The 17,886-nt window shown below is 36.4% G+C and overlaps 1 protein-coding gene across 1 annotated transcript in view; it reads left to right on the top strand.

The window, feature by feature from the left end:
- Window positions 1–17,886, top strand: part of LAMA2 (laminin subunit alpha 2) — a 520,519-nt gene that overhangs the window by 405,994 nt on the left and 96,639 nt on the right. Inside the window, exons 36-40 of the mRNA XM_031456303.2 lie at window positions 3,561–3,723; window positions 5,005–5,215; window positions 11,625–11,741; window positions 12,441–12,604; window positions 13,938–14,076. Of these exons, the coding sequence (XP_031312163.2) occupies window positions 3,561–3,723; window positions 5,005–5,215; window positions 11,625–11,741; window positions 12,441–12,604; window positions 13,938–14,076 (794 nt within the window). The remainder of the gene's footprint in view (window positions 1–3,560; window positions 3,724–5,004; window positions 5,216–11,624; window positions 11,742–12,440; window positions 12,605–13,937; window positions 14,077–17,886) is intronic.

Here is a 17,886-nt window from a genome sequence, read left to right as displayed (position 1 = left end):
ACTCCTACCAAAAGGTTCTCTTGTGGTTTGTCCTCTGCTAGATGAAGTTGTTGTGCTTTCCCTGATTTTATTTTCCAATGTTATTTGAAAGTGTTATTTTCTAATGTTATTTGAAAGTGCCTACCCTACCACCACCCACCACACATACACAAAATTCCAAAGCACATACAGCAGGTTCCCTCCACCTGGATCCCTGAATCCCTGAATCCCTGAAGACATTAGTCAGTACTCCAGGAACTTTCCTTTTCCTTCCAGTCTCAAACACTAACACCCAGCAGTCTATCCTAGAAACTCAATTTGATCATTTCAATCAAACGTTGATACATAAGAATAAATGCTAATACTCGTTTTCAATAGACCCCCGTATCAGCCCAGCTTACTTCTCTACAATACACCCCTCACCTCCCAGTTTGTGTGCTCCACATAGGCACCAGCAGGGGGCAGAGTGGAAATGCTTGGCTCGCCACCCACAATCTATCAATCAAAGAAAAAGGGTTATGTACCATCAAAGGTGTCTCCCATTCCTTAAATCGTGCATCAGTCAGGTGGTCTGGTTGTGTCTGTCCAGATGGGGCACCTTTTTATTCACATGGAGTGCTGTGTGGGGTAGCTGTGATCCTTTACCGCAGGGAAATGTGAACACTACTCTCTTTTCCCAGCAGATACTAGCATAAATGATAACAAAATGGTAACCACAGCCCTTTGTAAAAGAACTTTGACAGAATTAATCCAACTGTTAAAATTTCATGAAAATTAAAATTTGAATATGCCAGAGTTAAACTAAATCCTCCCTAAGTTTAGACGTACTGCAAGGCTTGGACATTTAGGGGATTTCTTTTTTTTTTTTTTAAGAAGAGAAACTCACCAGAAGCTTTAAGGGAGTTATGCAACATATTTATACCATTTTTTTCTCTCCCAAAACCATAATAATGGTGGATAATCATCAGTGCTTCTAGTTTTTATTAGTGGTAATAAATTGCTGTAGGAGAAGTGAATGCTTCAACCTGGCATTTGTCTATTTCAGTTTTATTTTTAGATAAATGAAATACTTTATTCATCCTACATTTCATTATAAGTCATGGTCTCTTTCTAGATAATCAACTGCTATTAATCTGAGGCATTCTTATGTCACTATAATTTTATAAATTCTACAGTGCTATAACTCCTTATTAGATCACAAATAAACTATATTTTATGCCATGTACTATTAGAATAAATGAATGACCATACATAAGCCCATTAGTTTATGTCCGGAATATACTAGGACTAAAGAAATGCTGGATGCCCTTCTTTCCTGCTCCTCAGTTCACAATATTTGTCATTCATGATAAACTTAACCATTAGAGGATTTTTTTCAAGTTCAGTATATAAAACAGCTTTGCTTCTCCTGAGGAATTAATGTATGTGACCACAAGAAAAACAGTGAGGCTATATCTCACATTTCTTCCTTCCTCAATACCACCTAGGTACAGGACCTATCTATATTTGATCAAATTTCAAAAAATGTCTCTTATTGAAGCTCATTTATGTATTCATTTAATAATGGAAAAACATATAGCTTTGGCAGGTTGGGAAGTGGGGTTTATTCCTTTAACTTAAAAAAAAATGTGAATGCAAGTGATGTCAGTGGTTACTTATATGCTACAATTGGTTAAAATCAACTGTACAAGCAGGCATGCATTCAGACCAAAGTATGGGGCTATGTCATAGATAGAGCCAAATCTCCTACTGCCTTTCTTGAAATCTAAAAAGTAGAAACCTTTTTAAATTTAATCATCAGCATTTTGCAGTGGCTCCCACATAGTCTGCTGGATCAAGGAGCTTTCAAGTCAACAGTCCATGGTCACTACGGTTCCTTAACAAAAATGACATGACCTAGGTGTTACCTTACTCATGGTAGTGGTGAAATTTTGAGAAGGTTCTTTGGCACATGCCAAGGTATGACTATTAAGTGGTCAACTAGAAAGAGACATCCTCACCAACTTCTAGGAATAGCACGGGAGCAATAATTTCTACCACAGGGCTAGGAATGGCCATATTTGTTCTCTGAAACACCTGATTCAAACTGCTCTGCAGATTAAACTATGGCTATCAGAAGTAACAGGTTGATGGCAGCAATTTTCTAACCAAAGACATTTATCATAAGAAAAGAATTAGAAAGACACGTTTGGGGAAGGGTAGAAATGGTGATCGAAACTCCATTTCTAATAGCAGTTCCTTCTACTAGCCCAGCGCTTCTCAAGCTCTAGTGCGCATCAGAAGATCTTGGAGGGCTTGTTAAAACAGAAATTGCTGGTCCACGCCTCCGAATTTTTGACCTAGTAGGTCTGTGGTGGGACCTGAGAATCTGCATTTCTAAGGAGTTCCTAGGTGATCTGATGCTGCTCTTTTGGGGATCACACTTCAGAACCACTGTACTAACTCACCATGTCACACCCACCGCAGCTGGTCTACTTAGCCTCATTATGTGCACTTGTTTCAGAAGCTCCGTTCACACCATCCTTGGAACATCTCTGACCACTTAATCAGAAAAATTTCTCCAAGAATAGAAATGAGTTTTGAAAATTCTTTAGGTCTTAAAGAGGTCTTAGACAACAGCCTGGAATGGTAGAAAATGTCTCTTGACCAAGTCAGAGCCCTCATTCTGGCAATTTTCATAGGTAATGTTATAGGAATGAGCATTCAGCTGACAAAAGAGTTAAAAAAAAAACTTCTCTCTTCAACTCACTAAATTAATGCTCCATAGAACACACTTCAGGAAAACTTGGTCTGAAACTAATGGTAGAACTGTGTACATGTTTGAACTCACCAATATTTCAAACTTTTGACATAGAATTCTTTTTTCAAATGAAATCTTGCATAAAACACCAACTTATAAAACAGATTCTTGGCAGAATAAACATCATTTGTAGAATACCTGAAGCTCCTGGAGAATCCTAAGATTCCAAAGAGCACAGTTTCAAACCCCATTTAGTGCATAATAAACACAGACTCTTAGGATAGCTGTTATTGCTGGAAGGTGTCTGTGAGCCCTAATCTGTAATGCTTGGCCCTCGACCAGGACTCCTTTCCTCATTCCTTTACACAAATGAGCACAGAACTGTGTGGAAGTGCGAGGGCAGGTTCATTTTCAGAGATCTCATAACTGATGGTACTTCTCTACTCAGTATTTTAAAATCAGATATGATTGTATCTTATCAGCAATGCAGACCTTGCATTTTCAGCTTGCAAGTGTTAGGCTACATGTCTTGTTTTTCACCTCTTACCTGAAAAGGGTTTGAGCCACTTCTTTACTTTATTTCTTCCTTTTAAGGTGGAAACACTGTGCTTTAATTACCATGTTCCCTACCACCAACAAAAGAAATATAATATGGAGAAATATGTCATGTTTTCCATTTTGTTATGGATTGTTGTATAAACTGCCTCTCTGCTTCCCAGCAGAAATGCCCATGAAAAACGACATTTCTCTTGGAGATGGTAGAGAAGAGCAGATGCTGAGTGCCATTTTTGCATGTGGCATTTTGTTTACTAATTTGCAAAATTTGTTTTACCCCCTGCAGCTGTAAATGAAAAAGCTGTAAAACTAAATGAAACTCTAGGAACTCAAGACAAGGCCTTTGAGAGAAATTTGCAAGAGCTTCAGAATGAGATTGATCAGATGATGACAGAATTGAGGAGGAAAAATCTAGACACACAAAAGGAAGTTGCTGAAGATGAGTTGGTGTGAGTGGATGCTCTGTTATTTTTTCATTTGATAAACCGAGCTTTTCAAATTGCTCATAGTTTTCTAAACTTTCTGTCACATAGATCAGTAGGAGATACTCTGTTTGCTGTTTATTTTTCATTTACTTAGTTATAATATATCTTGCTCTAAAATGGATCAAAGGCATGTTTATACGTATATGTAAATAATCAAGCAAATGATCTTTTCTGGTGCTATCCCTTCTGCAATTAGGCTAATGGGCTTGCTTCATTAATTTCCTATATTAGGGACTTTAAAACTATCAATTGTTTTTGTTTTAATAAAAATGTATTTGGATAAAGAAAGTTATGAATTTAGCAGGCCATCTTATATAATTTGTCATCTTAAGAAATGTCAAATAAGAGTTGTCAAAAATACATACCTAATACTAAGAAAGAAAGGTCGGGAATTTGAGGTTGGGAATAATGATAATGATTTTACTAATGCCAATGAGTTGCTGTGACTGAGTAAAAAACTACATTTTTACATTCATAGGCAGCTAACTTCAAAATGGTGGTGTTATTAATATTTAAATAATATATACTAAACCAGCAACATCAGCAACACTTGAGAACTTGTTAGAAATACAAATTATCAGACCGACTAATCAGAAACTTTTGGGATGGGGCCCAGCAATCTGTTTTGACAAATGCTTCAGGGGATTATGATGAGAACTACTGTTTCTCAAGTATTTAGCCTTCCTTAAAGGGCTCAGATATTATCACTTTAGGAAAACCATTAAGTTAAATCCAGGGAACTCCCAGAACACTCAGTTCAAACAAAAAGAAAAGTAGATCAAAATTATATTATACTATCATGTCAATAACATGAAGTTATACTCTCTGGTTCTAACCAAACATATCAATATTCATATCTTACATTCAAAGTAACAGAGAAAATATCTCATTATGGTAAATCAGGTAGCTTTTATTTTGGGCTTATAAAGTAAATTATAAACTCATTTCATCAGCCAGAATATGAGAATAACATGAGATCCTTTCCAAATGAAAATGTTGTATTACTAATAAATTTAGAATATGTGGATTTGTGTGTGTGTGTGCTTTAATTTTAATTGTAAATGGTCTTGCCACTTTTCAGCTATCAGTTTGCAGCTTGGTTTAGCACAGTCACTCTGCTTTAAATCCTGTCTTATTTTTCCAGACTTTTAATGTTAGCATCTCTTTGTAACACTGTTTAATACCAATAAACCCTGAGGCCGTGACAAGGGCTTATTGTCTGTTTTTGGTCTGGGCCATTTATAGAGCTGCAGAAGGCCTTCTGAAGAAAGTGAAGAAGCTGTTTGGAGAGTCCCGAGGGAAAAATGAAGAAATGGAGAAGGATCTCCGGGAGAAACTGGCTGACTACAAAAGCAAGGTTGATGATGCTTGGGACCTGTTGAGAGAAGCCACAGATAAAATCAGAGAAGCTAATCTCTTATCTGCAGCAAACCAGAAAAACATGACTGCTTTGGAGGTGAGTCTCAGAGGCTCTTTCATCCAAAACTAGGAATGTGGAGTGGGGGTTTGACATGGCCGAGTAAGTCGAGTTGATGCACATGTAGTCAATGAAGTATGATGACTCTGAAAGGAGACGACTAAGAAGCAGAACAAGGAATGATCCTGTTTTTGTTTTTTAGTTAATGATCATTGCCCATAGAATCAAATAAAATTTAGATAAACAATTTAAGACTTTTAATGACAGTGTGGTACCATGGAATGAGAGCTTTACTAGGGATCAGGGGTCCTTGTTCTAAATGACAACTGTGCTACTAACTAGAAGTACAAGCTTGGGCAAGTCAATTAAAGTCTCGAAGCATCCGTCTCCCAACCGTACAGTGAGTGCATGATTCTGCAGCATCTCTAGGGCTTCTTCAAGTACTAATACCAGGTGGTTTTACAATCCACTCAACCTAATCCACAAACCACGATTTAGACATCTGGCTGCCATAAAATCACAGAAATGCCAGGGATTCTGTCACGAAATCTGGGCACGGAACAAATAGCTCACTGAGAGATCAGAGCTTGGGAGAATTTTGGTTCTCTTTTTCTTTGCAGTGTGTTCTGTGAAAATCATACTTTACAAGGGACTAACATGAACAGATCAAGTCTGAGTTATTTTTCCTTCCATTTCTTCAGACAAGAGATACTTCTCAAGAAATAGTAGACTCCCTTTATTTTAGAGTGCCAATGAAGCTAGAACTAAAGCAGATTCCTCCATCCATTCCTTTCTCCCTTCCTCCCTCTCTCTTTCCTTTCTCTTCTCTCTCCACCCTCTCTTTCTTTTGTTTCATTCTTAATACTTAACATGGCAAACTGGTCACTTTTCCCGAGTGAATTCAGCACAAGATGGCACAAACCTGTATTTGTCGTTTGAAAAACAACAACTTTCTCCCCAGAAACAAACTCACCTTTGCTCTTTTCAAAGTATTTGACCCCAACAGATCTGAAAACAGCGGCAGACCTTTATCTCTTCTAACATAGAATTTCACCTTTAGCTATAACCGAACACTCTCTGGCATATATTATGCTCTCTAAACTGTTTGTGGAATTACAGTTGGATAAAAAGAATCTGGAGGGTCTTTTTTCTTATACACTCATTTCTTTCCATTTTCCTTTGGATTAAGAAGTAAGAGGATGGATTAATTTTTTAAAAGAATTTTTTTTCTGGGTCCCTCTGCTGGTACTTAGCCTTGTCATTTTGATAAGATTGAGGAGACTCACTGATATATCTAATCTTAACCAATTTGGAGTCTACTGACATGCCAGCAATATTAAAGAAAAAGCCCTGTCTTGTTAGGTAGGATGCTGGGCCGCTGTCGTATCACAGGCAGCAGCATGAATCATCTTGCTCCGTGACACCCCGGTGGTGTGACTTACCCGGAGGTGCACTGCTCCATTTTATGGCAATGGTTTAAGAAATTAAAATTACCTGTGTGGGAAGTATAATAAGCATTCGGAAAGTATTTCAGGAAGAGTTATAGTAGCATAGGAAATGGTGCTTTTAGCTATTCCTTCATTGTAGTGATGTTTAAAACCAAGAGCCATCATTCTCGGGTACCCCTAGAGATGCCTGGAGCTTATGTAGTCACTACTGAAGTTTAAGTGGTCCTTTTTGTATTTTCACTTTGTATGTCATGCTTAACTAAAGGCTTATTTAAAACTTACTAGAATAAATAAACTGGCTAAATTAACATGAATAAGGCACAGCTTTATTTACGTTCGCTTGCCAAGGCTGATTAAAGTTGATTGCCAAGGTTGATGCTAGACTGGCCAATAAAGACCTCACCTGGAGAGTTTGCTAAACAGATGGATCACCTGGGCTCCCAACCAGAATCTGAGTTACCTGGTCTCGGGGGTGGCCCAGGGTCGGTATGATAAAACATCCCCTGGGTTAATCTGATGTGCATGGAGGTTTAAGAAGAACTGATACTTTATATCCATTTGATTGAGTAATTAGTTGTGTTCTAAATAAATGATTTCATTGAGCCTGTGCCCACAAAGTAGGTGATATAATAAGACTCAACATAATTTAAGAAAGCAAACACATGATTTTTATTATTAAAAACATTTGTTGGGCCCCTACTAAGTTCAGGAAATGCACTAGACACAAAAACTGAATATACAAACACTGGTCCTCATGGTGAGGTCCTTGGAACAAGTGGCATTAACATCATCTAGAAACTTGTTAAAAATGCTAATTCTCAGGTTCCACCCCAAATCTGTCAACTCAGAAACTGGGAGTAGGGCCCAGTAAACTTGTGTTTTTAAAATCCTACCCATGATTCAGATGCAGTCTTAAGTTTGAAAACCACTGATATAAAGAGCAAAACACCATCTCTGGTGACTTCAGGTGACTTGTATTTAGTGGGAGGGCCACACAAGTAAATTTGTCTCTACACTACAGTAGTTATCTTGGAGGTAAGCAAAGGAAGGGCATCTAAATCACCCCTGGATTTAGGAAGGGCTTCATAGAGAACCTGACACATATGCTAAGTCATGAAGGATAAGTTTTAATTAGTCAAAGTAGAAGAGGAAGAACATTCCAGAAACAGGGAAGGAAAAAAACCATGCAAACACATGCATAAAAAAATAAGTAACACATTTTGGAGAAAATTCAGTGGTTTGATAAGGTTGGAATGAAGACTGCTTGTGAACGAGTGAGAGAATAGAAAGATAGAGAGGGCCCAGACCTTGAGTTACGAGAGAGCTGCGTCTGAGACTAAGCTAAGGAATTTGGTTTTATCCTGAAAGCTATCAGAAGCAATTGAAATATTGGAACCATGGATTAAAATTACATTTGGAGACTTTGTGAGTGGTACCTGTAAACTCAAGGGTTGTTTTTGTATTGGAAAACAGTGTGAAAGAAGGCAAGGAAGACAGGCAGGAATAATATGCAGATGTCTGTTAGACACCTGCCATCTCAAGGTGCTTTTGGCAACCAGGGTGTTTGAAGTTGAATACGAATGATTCCTGGCCTCAATAGAACTTACAATTTCCTGAAAATTCAGGCATTTTAACCTTTGGTTGTATGTAATACTGTGACTAATCGGGGCTGGGAGACTCAGCAAAAGTTTACCAAAATGATGGTATCTTAGCAGAAATTCATAGAAATGATGGAGTGGCACCAGCAGAAACACAGCTTTGGAAATGTAATCTTAGGAAGTATCAAATACAGCAGTAACAGTCGTTCATAAGCTACATAAAAGTCTGTAGCAGAAGACAGCTCTAAAAATGGCCTTTGGAGCCAGATCATAGAAGGCTTTGAATACAGCTTTCTAGAACAGGACAGGGTTGGGAGGACATGTCCAGTGATGGAGGGAAGACAGACCGGGCCAAGGGGTAAAGAGAAGATTAGTGAATCAATTAAGCAAAGAAACGTGCATTGAACAGTGTCTCCACACTTATCATTATAACCTTGAAAAGGAAGGATTTTGAAGAAAGTGAGCTGCTAGATAAACGGATAGACAGGAAAGTAGCTTTTGTACGTTCTTGATCCACCACCCAACACCCCCTGCCCCCAACAAAAGATGTTGAAGTTACAAAGGTCTGGAATGAATTAAGATCTAATTAGAAGGTAAAAGTAGAAATATAACAACTATGATGTCCAAACAGAATCACTTAATTAACATTTCTGCTTGTGGTATAGACTTGGAGAATAATTCTCTCTCTACATGAGCCCTCTTTCTGCTCCTTAAATGCTCAAAGCTTCCTATCTTAAGTGTTTTATATCCTACATCATTCTCTACCCATTCCCTCTCTTTATTTTTTTAGCACTCATCATTACTTAGAGATATCTTATATGTTAATTTACTCATTGGTTCTTTCCCTTCAGACAAGCCCCAAGGAGCATGTCTTCTTGCCCACTGTATCCCCAGGGCCGAGACAAAACAGAAGGTTTCTTCTCAATGAATAAAGCACCATAAAGCAAACCCAAATAAATGTTATAATACTTTTATCAATATTTAGGAGCTCCAAATCTTCATCTTTCCTTGGTTCAAAGCTAGATTTTATCTGTGTCTAATCTGAAAATTGCCACCACTGAAATCTCCTTAATCCCTAGATCATTTCTGCTGTAATATGGTAAAAAAAACACATTTGGATTTTCGCATAACAGTTGGTTCCCTAAAGTGACTCAATTACATCTTTTATAAAGATTCTAACTTACTGCTTAATTGAAACCAAAATGAATGTAGCTCTTCACCCAACATGTATGTGGAAATATTCTCCCTACTGTTGATACAGCATCTCAAATTACCTTGATTCATAAATACAAACAAGCTGTGCTGAAAAACGATTCCTGAATGTCTGTCGGTGGTAAACTTTAAGTCAGTTCATACAAAAGCTAAGGGCTAAAATTGATAGTTATGTAAAAGGATTTCGGACCCTTGAATAATAAGATATGATTTATAACTACAGCATCAGGACTACCTCTGTATTTGTTGTCCGTGGAGGGAGAATGAAATTTCCTCTGAATTAGGCAAGGAAGGGAGAAGTGGAATGAGCCAAGTGTCACCAGTGCAAGTCCCAGGAATGCAATCTCATTTCATTTATTCATTCAAATCTACTCATTGAGGAAATTCTTCCAGGTACTGGAGATAGAGTGATACAAAAACTGTTCTTATGGAATTTATATTATAGTGAAGAAGATAGTCACTAAACCAATAAATAAGTATTTAATACGGCCAAAAAGTCTGGAGCATGGGCTGACATACACAGTAAGTGACATGTTCAGTATCTTGCGTGATGAATTCAGTGTTATCCTTCAACAACTAGGTACAGTTCAACAGGCTATACGTTTCCCCTCCTCCCTATGCACGCATCTTGTGATGAGTTAGTGTTGCCTATTTTGTTAAATAACCTGTGCTTTTAGCAGCTCTTAGAAGAAGCAATCAAAATGGTTTAATCCATACAAAAAATAAAATAATATTGTCTATGTTTCTATATTTATAGCCAACCTATAGAATACAATTCAGATAAATGAGTGCTAGGAAAAAGAAAGTAAGGGAATTATAATAGTTAACAATTCTATACTGTTTACTGTGTGCCAGTTCTAAGCCAGTTCTTCTCAAATTTTAGTGTCTATCAGTCACCTGGGGTTCTTGTTAAATGCAGATTCTGAGTTGGTCGCTCCCAAAAAGGCACTGAGATTGTGCATTTCTAACAACCTTCCTGATGATGCCAGTGCTGCTGGTCAACGAGCCGCATGTTGAGTACTGGGGGCCCTAGCATTTCACATGTAATGTAATGGCTCAGTGGCAGGAACAAGGTGCATGTAGTGGCAGCAAACTGAAGTGGTTGGTGAAGAAGTAGGGAAAGTAGGGTGTGGAATTTGTGCTACTCTCGTGCAGATAAGAAACATGATTTCTACAACTGGAGTTAGTGCTTTCACAGTTGAAGACCCAAGCTTAGGTCGATTCAGATCTTAACTACACTGTACTAACTGTGTGACCTTGGGTAAATCACCTTAACTTGTTCAATTTTTTACTTATTTAAAAGGTGATAAATATGGGACCCATTGCATTAGTGTAGAATTAAATGAGAAAAGCTTATAAACTACCTGGCACATACTGAGATTTAAATGAATACATAAACTAGCATTATTATTTATATAAAAAGTATAAATATCAGAGGCTTCAAATGATAATGGATGCAGTTAAATCCACAGGTAAAAGGTGATTGGAAGAATGAGTCAAACTAGCAAGAAAAAAGTAGACAAAGTTATGTTCCAAATGGAGAAATAGAACTATTTCTTTTTCGTTGATTTTACTCTTCTAGACTAGGAATGAGTTTCATGAGGTTTTGAGACAAGCTATCAGTTTCAAAGAAAATTTAGAGTCTGCTCTCTTTATATGAAACAGTCCATTAAGTTTATTCTTCCATGTGATACTTTCTCTTTTTTTTGAAAAGTACTTCCCATAAGTTTCTTTAAAATCCCACTTCTTCCAATTTTTATAGAACTCCTCTAGAATAAATCTGCTTTCATTTATGCTCACAAAATATTCCTTTGGACATAGATTCTGGAATGTAATGTCTAGTTCCAGTGTAACTCAGTGTACTACCGCATGTTCAGTAATACATTTTCAGCACTTCCATTGTAGTTCTTGCTTTAAAAGTATTTTTTAATTCCTCAGCTACCATCACATAACTTTTCTTCTCTTCGCTGACTTTCTCACAATAGGAGGCAGAAAGTACCCTACAGGCATTTAAATAAAGTAACTCTTAGAGGGCTGGCTGGGTAGTTTATATCATTCGTATCTAGCCTCATACTCAACATGACATACCTTGTTTGCAAAGTCTTGTTCAGACAGGAAAATCAAGAATACAGGTCTAAATAAGGTTTTCCCCAAAGGGCATTTTGATGTGTTGTTCATACTGTCCTACAGCAAAAGAAGGAGGCTATTGAAAGTGGCAAACGGCAAACTGAGAACACTTTAAAAGAAGGTAATGACATACTTGATGAAGCCAACCGTCTTGCAGATGAAATCAACTCAGTCATTGATGTGAGTATTTGATAAAACCCAAAGTTAAAAGAAAGATGATAATGACATAGGCCCTCATAAGTGGGAACCAATGAGAAAACTCAGTAATATAAGCAAATACTGTTATTTTCTTGTGGGTGTAAAGTTGTTTTTGCATTATTCCTTTGTCATCATGCCCACCTGTTGGTAACAATTAGAGCTTCACATTACTCTCTCAATAGACATGAGTGTCTGGTGAGGGTACTCACACACTCACACCAACCTGTGCTTTTGTTTTCACAATGATGGAAGGCATTTCTTGTTCCCAGGACAGCACTTACAATCTGCTTCAATATTCATGTAACATCAGCCAAAAGAAATGTAAAGCTACAAACAGACTCTTAACATACTTCCTAACGCAGTAAAAACTAATATACAGTGATACCTGGTAATAGAAATGCAAATGGTCTAAAAGATCCTAATGACTATCATATATGCATTTATACTATCTTTTTTTAAAGAAAGATGGTTAGGTTCTTCTTGGTATAAACTGGCTTCATAAATTTCCTAATCTCTTTGATTAAATCACAGCTTTTATTCTCTATTCTTTTTTTGCTAGGTTAGTAAATTTGAAGTCCATAAAAAATTAAGCATATGTAATTATATCTCTAAGAGAAATTAGTAAGTGAGAGGAGGCTTGGATTTACCTACTTTAAATGCCTTCTTTTCTCTACGTATCAGTATGTTGAAGACATTCAGAATAAATTGCCCTCCATGTCTGAGGATCTGAAAGATAAAATAGATGCCCTCTCCCAAGAAATAAAGGACAGGAAGCTTGCTGAGAAGGTGTCCCAGGCTGAGAGCCATGCGGCTCAGTTAAATGATTCATCTGCTGTCCTTGATGGGTATGTCATTTGTTGTTGGAAATATCTATGTATCTTGACATGGGTCCAAAAGTTTTGACTAACAGAAACAGTAGAGAATTGCTTTCCAATCTTGATTTTTGTAATTATGAACATACGAGCTACACGGCCTTTCTGTGGAAAAGCCTAATTAGAAGGGTCTGGGCGAAGCTCTACTGGAGCAGCATCAAAAGTCTGAGTTAAAAGTGGATTCAAATATGGCATGGTGGGGAGTGACATTGCCTTAGGCTACACTTAGAAAAAAATTTTCTGTTCTTTATTAGAGAGCACAGCAGTTGCCTTATTAGCATTTTAAATAATAATATATAAACACATTCTGCTCCAAATTTCAGTTTTATATTTTTAATGGAATCAAAACTATTTAATGTTAAAAGGGTGGCTTTTGAAAAATGTGGCTCCATACTTAGCCTTGAAGTCTTTTTTTTTTTCACTCTTCCAAACTCCAGGGAGATACTACATATTCCTGTAAATTAACAGCTCACTATAGCTGGGATTCTTATATGAGTGGATGAGGGAGGGGCATGTAGTGAGGTGTGCTTGACTAGTATACAGCCTTCTAGGTATAACAGGTAGGCTTCCCCTACAATTTTGGAATTGTCCTAAGAATGTAGGTGCTATTAGCCCCAAGAATAATTTTCCTAAATTAATCTGTATTTAATGTATTCCATGTGTAAAGTTTTGTTCCAATGCTTAATATACTTGATACAAAGGAAAAATATTAATGTTTGAAGACCCTGGGCAAAACTCACACACAACTCATTTTATAACAATTTTATAATATTTTTCTAATTTCACATGAAGGGTGATAAGTGGAGTGGTAAGTTAGAAGTCAGCAAATGCAGGATCCAAGTCCTTAACTAATGACATGGTGGTCATGTGACCTAGGACACGCTATATAACCACCTGAGATTCATTTGTCCTCATCTGAGAATTGCACCTACTCTAAAGAGATTCTGTGAAATTCATTCCCATAATGTGGAACAAGTGCTCTGAAACCTGTAGAGTGCTTCACAAATGACATAAAGGATTGTCTCACTGCTCATACTTGCATGGTGCACATGGTTGCAGAAACTTCTGGAGGATGCTATGAGTACTTAAAAATATGTTGGTAGTATTTCATAGCTTAATTATTTAGGAATGCACGTTTAAACTGAAAACTACAACATAATACAGTAAGTAGATCTCTCACTATGACTTGGAATTATCATAATTATATTGGCCATGATCATTTGGAAGCCACATTTGTTATAAGTAAGATGTTCTTCATTTGAGTACCAACTGCTCTGATGTTCTTTTTTGGGGGTAATCTCAACAGAATCCTTGATGAGGCTAAAAACATCTCCTTCAATGCCACTGCAGCCTTCAAAGCTTACAGCAATATTAAAGACTATATTGATGAAGCTGAGAAAATTGCAAAAGAAGCCAAAGTTCTTGCACATGAAGCTACAGAACTGGTAAGAAACAAACCGTGTTATGTACTGAGAATGGAGGTCAATCTGTTTGAGTAAGTATCTAAACTAAATCTCTTAAATGTAAATAAGCTCTGGAAAAATCCTAGTAAATTAGAATTTTTTTTGGAATTATTTTCAAAGGCTCCTTTTAAATTTTCTCCCAAATAAATCCTCAATGTGCGGTAATCATAGCAGAACTTTTTTCTCAGCCACCCACTACTTACCAGTACTGATAATGGTCTTTAAAAATTATCACAGATGACAAATAGGTTTGTGCCACCAATTTGCAAAGGAAAAACAGTCAAACATAAGACTCTAAACAGGGAAATTTATCACTATTATTCCAAATGTCTTCAGTGTGAAGGTGCCTTGGAAATTGACACCATTACTTATAGTCACATAAATTGATTCTATGTAAAATTTGATTATAAAGTGCACATTATATAAAATGCATCAGATCATATACTTCTAAAATATTTATACTATTTCTATCAATTGAAATGTTTACTTTCAAAGCAACTTTTGGCTGCTGTCATTGTTCACAATAAATTTGCAATTCATGTTTTAGAGTTTTGAGGTTCCAATTATAGCACATTATCTGAGTGTCTTCAGTAGTGACAAATCTTCATTCTTTACATGAAGAGCAACACTTTTTAAACAAGTTATGTGATAAATCTTGGTAATACTATTTTAGGTCAAAAAGCATTTCATAGGAAGCACATGATGAGTTAAAATGTTTAGAACCATCATTTACTTCTTTGGCTTCACACAGAATCTCCCAAATACATCAGAATTTCAGAAAGAAAGAAAAAAACTTGATTGGACATTTGACTGTGAAGGAAATATGTATAAATGGTGGATGTTTAAGGAACAAATCAATTATCTTCTTTGCTTTGGTATTGAGCACAAATGCTTTCTCAATCTCAGGTATATTAGAAATATTTGCCACTCTAAGAGGGCTTCTCTTATGGGCATAGTGAAAACATCATATTCCATCAGCAATTACTACTATTTTGGTTTCTCTGGAATGAGCTCTCTAGTACCATATGTTGCGTTTATTTTTTATTCAAAATCATGACACAGTTACTGCAGAAACTTCCTTATGTTCAGTCATTCTTTCAAAACGAACCATTTTTCAAATCTATTTGAAGACCCCAGTTTTCAAGTTCACCATTTTCATCTGACCTGTGTTTTACTGGATGAGCTTTTTCAGCATCTAGCACAGTTCTTGGCAAATAGCAGACACTCACGAGTGAATGAATCAATGTCATTCTCATCGATGTTTTCATGCCTACTTACAGTCTTTTGTACCATAAAAATCTCACTGTTGTCATTGCTTCATTTAACGTTTTATGTTAAAGACATATTACTTTCACCCAAATGTAAGTTTTTACACTTACGAGACTCTCATTTTCATGCCAACACGAAATACTCACTTTTCCCCAACCCCGATGCTTATACATAATAGACCAGCCAACCTCAAACATAGAAGGACAAATTTTAATGCATTGCAGTGTTTTCCCTTGTTATTGGTATTCCCTTTCTCTTCCCATAAACCATGTAAAAATAATTAAATATCTGAAAAATTACAAAATAAGTGCTAAAGAGAATCACTGATTTATTAAATGGCTATCAGCAAACACACAGAAGACTGATTTTTGTCCAGAAAGTTTGTTGGACTATGTTTCATGAACAGAATAAATAAAGCTTTAATTTTAATGTCATTATAATATAGTTCTGTTTTACTGGGAAAGAAATATATTTGCCATTAGGTTGAGCAATTACCTAGATAGTACTAGCATTCCATAAATGTAAGAGCTGGTATTATTGCTAGAGCTATAGATAAACATGGACGAGTAAGATTAAGTTCATTATTTATGTATGAAAGAGTCACTTGAGTCTAGTCCTACAAAGAAGGAAGAATGTTTTCAGTGAGTTAGAAACAAAGGACAAAGAAACAAAGCAGGGATTTATACAAGGAGAAAAAAGACATGTTCTACAAGCAATAAAACAACCAATTATTACAGTGAGGAAAATGGACATGAGATAATGTAAGAAAAAAAAGCAGTGAAAACACCACAGGAAAAGGAACAAATGAATAGCAGAATAATCTCAAAGCATAATTGCCAGCAATTTTAAAACCACTTCACTTTTTAAAATCTGCTTAAGTCTACCTATGTGTAATAAACACATCATCAAGAATAGAATTGAAAGGAAAATATGAGTGAGGAGATGGTTGATCCTTTATTTTAATTAAATAATAAGCAGTGGAAGTTATAAGCAATTCAAGTTTGTAGTGTAGTTCCTATGTAAAGAGTAACAGCCTCGTGTCTTGCATACATAAGTTATTTAAATATTAAAATGAATTTATTATAAAAATATTATTTTAGGAACATAGACATTATGAAAAAACAAACACTATTTTTCTGTCATTGCTGGGTGGGAAAATACTATTATTGTATTATTGGTACAAAAGATTGTTTCCCTACACGCAAGCTCCAAGATAACATCTCATTTAATACCTCTCATTGTGGGGTGCAAGGAGAAGGAGAAAGAAACTATGTCACTGTTTGCAAAATAGAATATAAAGATCTGGTAATTTTTTTTCTAGTCTTAATTGCTTTAATGCTTAAACCTTTAAAAAAAATTGCCATTTCATGGGTGAACTTAAAACCTATATTATCAACCAGATCAGATTTTAGAAGTAGATAAAAATAGATTTCATATACTGCTGGATCCAGAGGCAATAGCACAGTTACAGTGTGGTGGCACTGAGATGAGACCCTCTGCCCTTTTCCACTGGGAAGTTCTTAGGTGCTATGCACTTGAATCTGGTGTATCCAAACAGCAGACCACAACAACAACAAAAGAAGGGTAAGGTTGAATGAAATCTGTAGTTCTGGTTCTTTATGATCATGAAAGATCCAGATCTCCACCTGTTCCTTTCTTTCTTTCCCCCTCTCCCTTTCTCGAAGTGAATGGAATGTGCTCTGTGATATATAGTTCAGTGTAGAAAACATCAGCAGTCTTCATCTTCCCTAGGTATCTTGTACTTAAAAGAATCACTTTTTAACTTCCCATGGCAAATGAAGATTTCTTCTTTCTTTTGTACCTTCTTCTTCACACTGCAGTCACTGTTATTGTCTGAAACTTCTCCCCACCTCTCTCTCTCTCTCACATACACACATACACACACACACACACACACACACACACACACACACACACACACACACACACACCACCAGCAATGTTCCTTAATACCCTCCAGCCCAGGATCCTCTGTCTCAATTAATTTCAGTGATCTTCACTAAGAATCAGCATTACAAACTGATTTATACTGGCTTTGAACTACAGTACACAACGTGGTCTTCCTCTTTATTCTCCAAATTCAATGTCTCTCACTTGCTACAATTACCCTTCATTCCTAGGATCCACAAACATAAATATCTTTAGTATAATCTTTTCCATGCATATGTAGGAAAAAATAATATAAAATTCAGAAGATAGTGAGGGCAATTTGTTAAGTAATGCACTTTCTCATAAAAATAATAATAGTGGGGTAGTTAGTAAAGAACAGTGCTGGGGAAGTAATTATGTAGGTCTTAGATGAGCTAAAGAGAGGGAGGAAAGTCTAGAAAAAATTATATTCTACAGGAGGAAAATATACCTAAAATTAAGTAAGTTTAAAGCCTCAGACACCTGATTCTAATAAATATGTGAACTGCTATTATAAGTGACTTCCCACTGTTTATTCCTTAATATGAGGAGAGTAAAAACCCATAGAAACTTCAAAAGGAGTTTTTTCTTTCT

This window comes from Camelus dromedarius, chromosome 6 (genome assembly GCF_036321535.1).
Source record: "Camelus dromedarius isolate mCamDro1 chromosome 6, mCamDro1.pat, whole genome shotgun sequence".
Classification (NCBI taxonomy): domain Eukaryota; kingdom Metazoa; phylum Chordata; class Mammalia; order Artiodactyla; family Camelidae; genus Camelus; species Camelus dromedarius.
Note: the sequence above shows the minus strand (reverse complement) of the source record. Positions and strands in the feature narration are given on the sequence as shown.